Genomic DNA, 7,616 nt, shown 5'->3' with positions numbered 1-7,616 from the left:
TCCACAAGTGTTACCGCCTTTACAAAGATGTAATAGCTTTCTAATTGGTTTGTTGTGAAGAGGCGGAGTTAATGCAGCAGAAAAACAGATTAGTTCCCGCCCACACTTAAACAACGAACCACTGCAGTTTACCACAGAAGTTAATGTGAATAATAAATCTACCATTTAGTGTTAAAAAACAAGTTATAGATAGAGTGTAATAAACCTACTTAAATTGGTGTTGTGATGAAGAGTCTGTGTTGATTGTAAGTTTGTGTCAATAGTAATGGAGAAAACTGCGAAGAAAATGTCTGGATTCACGATAGATTCTATCATGGGAAAACAACCAGAAAAGACTGAAAAAAGTAGCAACCAAAAAGAACAAAATTGTCGGCATAATGATTCCGATATGCACGTGCGACATCAGCGGCAAGAACTGTTCGAAATTTTGAACGAGCGGAAGGAGACATTACCGTCTGCTGAGGAAGCCCTGCTTCGCCATGACACTTCTCATCCGTATCATGCCGCCTCTCAGTCTTTAAAACACTTACATGATATTTTATCTGCAGGTGCCACGGGCACATACTTGGCACCGCGTGTATGCCGCCATCCACTGTCAAACTTGAACATTCATTCACTATCTGTGCCATCTCAACTCCAGCACCCGTCACCGATTCATCCCCTAGTTCTGAACTCAGGAAGACATATCCACCCGTGGGACAGATACCCGGGCTATTACTACCCAAGGTACCCTGGTAAGTTTATCTTTATAGCATGCACTATCTGCACACTTTTTTTTAAGAAGCGCAACAAGTTCTATTTTGAATATTGATATTTTGTTTCAATTTTTAACCCATTTTCTACATGAAATTATTTCTGAAACAATTTATGCTTTAATTCAGTCACGCAATTTACAATTATATAATCTAAAAACTAGCGTTAGAAATTCAGTTTGTATTTTAAATATTTTATTGTATTTTATTTAATAGATTTACAAAGTCGATATTTCTTGATAAACTTATTTTACAGCTATTGTATGTAGAAAAATACATAACTTGCTCTATACCAATAGTGATAAAAAGTCACACAGATTTGATTATATCGTTCACTATTTTCTTTACCTATTAATATTTTTTTTATGTATTTATACAAACATTTATATATTTATTTACTAATATTATATATGTATAATAATTCGTTTTAATTACACTGAACAATTTAGATCCAAAAATGTAGAAATTGATTGATATACTTGAAATTAAATTTGGGACAAAACATTTCGTTTACATGTATATTGAATTTAAATAGTATAAATTCATGTTTACAAACAATATTTAAAAAAAAAGTCTTTGGTAAAATATTTAAACATGTGGGAATAATGACTTGAACAGTTTAATTCACATTTTTTGTTAACATTACTCTAAAGTAAATGCGAAATGGTACACATAAAGACCGTTTATTTAGCAACTTGTACTCTACTAAACAAGGATAACCTAATATCTATCTCTTAATAATAGAAATAGCCAAAATGTGTGTGTCCCGGGTTCTACGGAGGATTGGATTTCATAATGTGCTCCATTAAATTAAATTGTCTTTAGAACAAAACTTTATTAAGGGTATTCTCATTCAAACAAATATTTTAACATTGCTATATATTCTATCAAGTTACAATGCTCCACACGAAGTTCAGATATGGCCCCTATCTGATTCTGGTTTACGAGTGGGAGGGACAGTTCCCCTTAAATTTTGTAATATATCTTTAATTGGACAATCATTAGGGTATTTAAATCAATTAAATGTAGCTTGTAGTATTGTTTTTGCAAAATGATATGCAGACCATCATTTAGAACACTTTCTGTATCGTATGAGATTACGGGTCCAAAATGTCTGCTCTAATTGAATATCTAAAATAGGGAACGGGTCACACGGTGACAACGCTTTTATCAATTTTAAAGACCATATAAATATTTCATCATTGTGAAAAAATAAGTGATCTTTGACCTAAGACAATGTATCGGAACTAGACAAGGTTCTCCTATTGCAGAAAATCTTCCATTAGACTATTAGTGCCGTAATTGTACACGAGGTCGGTTGGAACACCCAATTTGTCTCGCAAAAAGAGAGCGAAAAAAGTCTTGTTTCAAAGCTTTGAAATATCTTTAATGAAATTCATTTTACCTCAGAACTTTATTTACCTAAGAAATCGTTTAAAAGGTTTTCCCTCTTAGTTTTTTGTGTTGATGAAAGTTGGAAAAATCCTTTTAATCTATTTATATTACATTAAGGCTGAGATTTCTATCATTTTATTGTTTAAATATTGACTCAGTGTTTAATTTAGAATATTAACCCTAATGAATTTGAAATATTATAGAAAATCGGTGTTAATATCCACAATTTAAAGCTTTTAGAGATGTCCTTTTGTTTCAGAAAATGTTGTGATTTATTAGAATTCAGAGACAAATGAATTTAACCTGTTCACCTTATCTGTTCGAGCGAGAGCAAATTTAAAATAACATAATGAACAACAAAAAAAAATCCATCATTATCGAATTAGTGTATTCACATAATGATGTTTAAATTGAATGGATTTAAATAGCGTTCTTCATCAATAGCAATTTACATCGCTGATGAATTCTCTTTCATTATTTTTAATGTTCTCTAACAAAGGTTTTGTTGAAATTTGAAAAGTAATTTGCGATCATAAAATTAAAATAGTCTTAATATGTTTGTTCAGTGGCATCAAACTGTCGTTCCACTAGCAATTAGTAGATTTGATCGATAGAAAATATAGTCATAAATCAATTCTGCCAAAACGAACGAAAAACCTTAGTTTAGTGGTACAAAATCGATAAATGTTGGATTATAGGATTCTGAATGAATTCGAAGTTAATTTGTATACTTGTAAAATACGTATAGTACATGTATTTTTGTAAATCATTGACGCTGGCTTTACATCATCGTAAAATTATAAAACGAACGACAAGTTCAATACATTTGTTTTTAAATTTAGAATTAAGTATTGACCGAAACTTATGCCCGTGAAAAAGCAGGTGTTTTGCCTATACTTTCTGTAATCACCGCATTGCGTTGATAACAGTACACTTAGGGGACTTGATATGAATAAGTACATTTCTGACAAATAAGCTCTAAACAGCACAGCTAAGTAAATCACACGTACATTAACCTTAGGTACCAACAACGGAGTGAGTTATATTTCATTCACTTTCAAGCAGTTTCATGACTAACTAAAAAAACATCGGTTTAACTACCGAGACAACCATGAAGTCATCACAGCACTGACAAAAGGTGCGAAACTGATTTTTCCGAAAACTGATTTAAACGTTCAATTGTCTCGATTCGAACGAACTAATAGTTTTTATATGCCTCAAAATACAGTGTTGTACGGTTAGGCCAGATCTATTACGTATTCTGGTCAGACTGAGGTCACGTGATTAACAGGAATAATGAGACTTTTTAATGTAGGGTCACGGGCTTGTGTGCGACAGTCTCACTAATTAGGAGAAATAAAACTGTCACACAGACAAGGTATTAATCAAGACTGATATGTTTAAACATTCTTATTTTAGAAAAAGAAGGAATTTTAAATAGCGGATTTGGTTGTTCGTATTATATTGAGGTACCCTCGTTCACATTCGGTGTCAAAAACTTCTGACACTCAATGTAAATTTCGAGAAAAAGATTCTGAAACATGAAATCCAAATGAAAAAGTGCAACATGTGGAAGAATTGCACACAGCTGAACAAATAAAAGTTGCACGTATACGTAGATATTGTGAAAAAACTATTCTTTGACCCCATGACTATTTAGTGGGAGTGTCACAAAACATCATAATGACTAAGTAGAAATAATTGAAGAAACGCTTTTCATCATGACGCTTTTAGTATTAATGAAAGAATTCATGAGAATCGTGTTTTATTTAGTAGGAAATACTTTACAGAGTTTGCGTAATTGTAGGCGTTTTAACATTAGCCTCTGTTGTACAAGCTGGCCATATGATGTCCATTTTTCATCTTATACATCAAAGAAAGTCGCAAATGATATTTTCCATTTGTATAATATGCAATGGAAAATTCCAGATGACATTAATCGGAAGCCATGTGATAAATTTTGCGTTAAAAAAGAATATGCATCGTTCATTTTCAAGTTATATTTGTTTAAAATCTTACTTTTAGACACGATATAGATATCTTGATAGGTTTATTGTTTATTTGATAAATTCATATGCGGCTCGTGTAAGGAATGTGTTATTCCACGAAGGTTTTCGTCAATTAAAGGCCTCCATCATTTAAAAGCAGGCATATATTGGATATTTTAGATTGGATATATAATAATTCAATACAAAAATCAACTTTTTTTATTTCAGTTGCTGCTGCACCTAGTTTCCTTTTTCAACCATACAGAAAACCAAAAAGAATCCGAACTGCGTTTTCACCGTCTCAGCTTTTACAGTTAGAAAAATCATTTGAGAAAAGTCATTATGTTGTAGGACAAGAGCGGAAGGACTTAGCTGCTGAACTTAACCTTACAGAAACACAGGTATGCATATATATATATATTTATTTAAATTGAGGGCGGATCAATACAGAAAGGAGGCACAGTCTCATACCTGTACTAAATACAATGAAGTTTAAAAAGATAGTATATGAAAAAGCAGGCAATACCCTAATTTAATAAAACCACTATCATCTCAAATGCAAGATGGACCATCACTTCACTCGAAATGTGTCGGGAACAAAATAAGACATTATGACCTTGGTAGTAGAAACCCCAAGACACCAGATGTTCTTGATCATGTGCTTGAATCCTTAATCTGTTTTTATTTCATTAAATTGGTCATCCGTTTTCTGAAGTCACTCTCGATGCATTGACCAAAGAACCAAAGAAAACAAGGTAACTTTGAATGTCAATTATTTATCTAATTCCATCGTTTATATAAAATTGATGAAGACGTTTACATAATTTGCTTCCTTGGTCGTGCTTTCAACTGTAGTTTAAAACCCCCAAGTGGGTTCAGTCTGACATATAGCTCACTGATAGACATTATCATCTAATTTTACATTGTCAGTTCTCAAAGACCAATTTACGGCTAATTAAAATAAAATCGGATGTGGATGTTCAATTACTTTCCGATATTGCTTCTAATCGTCGAAGCATTTGCAGATAGTCACACCTTGTTGAGTGGCTGTAAGATGAAGTACCTGATAGTGCATTTAAATGAGACCCCAGGGAGGTTCCGTTACTTTATATTCCAACAGATGGTTCACTGAACACATTTTGTAATAGTAGACTGACCCATGTTCGAATTTACCAGTGATACCTTTTATCATGCCCGTATTACTATCAGTTTTGTAAGTGCAACACGTATTATGTAATTTACAAATTATATCACTATAATTGCATTTAAAGCTAAAAATATATTGAAATATCAAATACTATGTTCTTTATTTTACCTGTGAGTAACATTTTCATAATTACATGTATATTGTAAATACATTTCATATCATATCGAAAGAATGAACATTTTATGCATGAAATATATCGATACTTGTGAAAGATTTTTGCAAGAAAATATATGAATAAAATGTAAACTTGTAGAATTCACGGTTAAGATAAAAAAATATTTTATCAAAATATTGTAATTAATTCAACATGCTTGGCAGGACTAGAGAAAAATCACGCAGACAATTATATGTGTGCTAAATAGTTCGAATAAGTAAATTTGAATATACATAAATTCGATCCTACGTTAGATAATATTTCTGTTGATTGTCTATTTAAAAAAAATCATACCCTACCGGTGCACCTAGTCCATGCTCCCAGTTTTTACTTTGTATGTATTAATTTAGTTGCATTATGTTTTTTGTCGTGTTTGTCTGTTTTCCATGTCTGGTCTTTGTCCCTGGATTATATTCTTCTGATTTCTGCTAGAATCTTGGTTCCCTTGATTACTCTTGTATTGTCTGATTTCAGGTGAAAGTATGGTTCCAAAACAGACGAACTAAACATAAAAGAGTAAAATCAGAAGAAGGAGAAGGTGGCACTTCAATGGCTTCACCATGTTCTGAAGAGCCTCAAGAGAGCGATTGTGATTTAAGTGATTTTGATGAACAAGAGCAAGATGTTATCGTTCACCCTTAGATTTATAATTAAAAAACAAAAGTTTTCTGTGATTGCAATAGGACGGGTAATATGACGTTACTAAGTGACAAGATGTGCAATATTAGTATATAAATATAATAATTATATATGTAACTAGAGTTAATATTATCTAAATGGCCGTCCCTATTTATTCCGATTTAAATGAAAAGTTAATACAACGAAAAAAAAATCATACATATGTCTAGCCATAAAGATTGGGTTATGAAAATATAAAAAAACAAGAAAAACCTACACACACAAAATTTTGCTTAGACTTCAACTACTATATTAATAATAATAATAAAGATAATAATATACTTCGTCAAGATGTCATATATCTGCATGATTAAAACGTAGAATAAATAAAACAAGACAAGATAGATACCAAGCCGTAATTTGCTTATCAGACGCTAAATACTAAATATAAAGTCTTCTTTAAACGTAAAAAAAAACAGTTTTAAATCAGTTAAACACCAAATAAACGTACGGATCTTGTCTACAATATATAAATATTTGTTATCAGACATATAGATGACACGATTTTACAGATTACTGCTAATGCATGTGTGTGGTATTTCTGTAAATGTTTTCATTTTTGCTCTTGCAAAACTTTTCGTGAACATATTTAAAGAATAAGGTCACGCTGATTGTCACGTTACCGATAAAAAGAACTATGTAATTTTCTGACGTCCTTGACAGAGCCTATATCACTTTTATCACATTGATGTTGTGGTTTGGTGATGATATTTATCACGCCTTCCAATATCATGTATTATGAAACATGTTTCTCATTCGATACTTGTATCTACAACAAAAACAATTATTTGATTTGCAAATAATTAAGGTGATACACTATTTGTAACATCACAAAATGTACTTCCGTTTCTCTATCGATAAGAATCACAAATAAAGTTTAAATATTGATAATGTCATAACAAAGAGTAATAATGCTCTGTTTATTATGTGAAACAAAACAGAAAACGGAATTGAAACATTTGTATTAAAATTTTAAAACGTTGTAACAGTGGATAAATTGAAAATAATTGTAGAAATCCATAATAATGAATACAGTCTTGAAACAATGGCTACATTGTCCACATTATTGTACTCTTACCATTCTGTTCTTTAGAATAAACTGTTGTATTGCTATATCTTATAGAACAAGGTATTCAGAAAAGATTTTTGCATACATTCAATAATACTGGAAACGACTACGTCAAATGAAAAAAGTTTACAAGAGAGACAACTCTGATACATACTTATTACAACCGTAAAATTTAATGCTGATAACGTATGTGTATATCATTTAAAGAAAAACTACACCACTTACAGATATTATAACAGTACTTTTCGATCAACTGAATGGCGCCTTATTTCCTTTAATTTTTTGTATTATCAACACATTACGTTTGCTATACAGTTACAGCAGTGTTAGCATGATCAAAACATGAACTTGAATGAGGAAAATTCGAAATAAT

The 7,616-nt window shown here is 31.4% G+C and overlaps 1 protein-coding gene across 1 annotated transcript; it reads left to right on the top strand.

Annotated features, from left to right (window-relative positions):
- The first annotated feature begins 233 nt into the window (after window positions 1–233).
- On the top strand, window positions 234–6,248 carry LOC148621711 (uncharacterized). The gene is made up of 3 exons (XM_088576380.1): window positions 234–734; window positions 4,364–4,536; window positions 5,971–6,248. Exons 1-3 carry the CDS (start codon window positions 266–268, stop codon window positions 6,136–6,138), a joined length of 810 nt encoding a protein of 269 aa, XP_088432506.1. The 5' UTR covers window positions 234–265; the 3' UTR covers window positions 6,139–6,248.
- Window positions 6,249–7,616: the final 1,368 nt, after the last annotated feature.

The sequence above is a fragment of the Perna viridis genome, chromosome 3, assembly GCF_037379345.1.
Source record: "Perna viridis isolate PV_CMFRI_1.1 ecotype Kerala chromosome 3, ASM3737934v1, whole genome shotgun sequence".
In the NCBI taxonomy this organism is placed as follows: Eukaryota; Metazoa; Mollusca; class Bivalvia; order Mytilida; family Mytilidae; genus Perna; species Perna viridis.
Note: the sequence above shows the minus strand (reverse complement) of the source record. Positions and strands in the feature narration are given on the sequence as shown.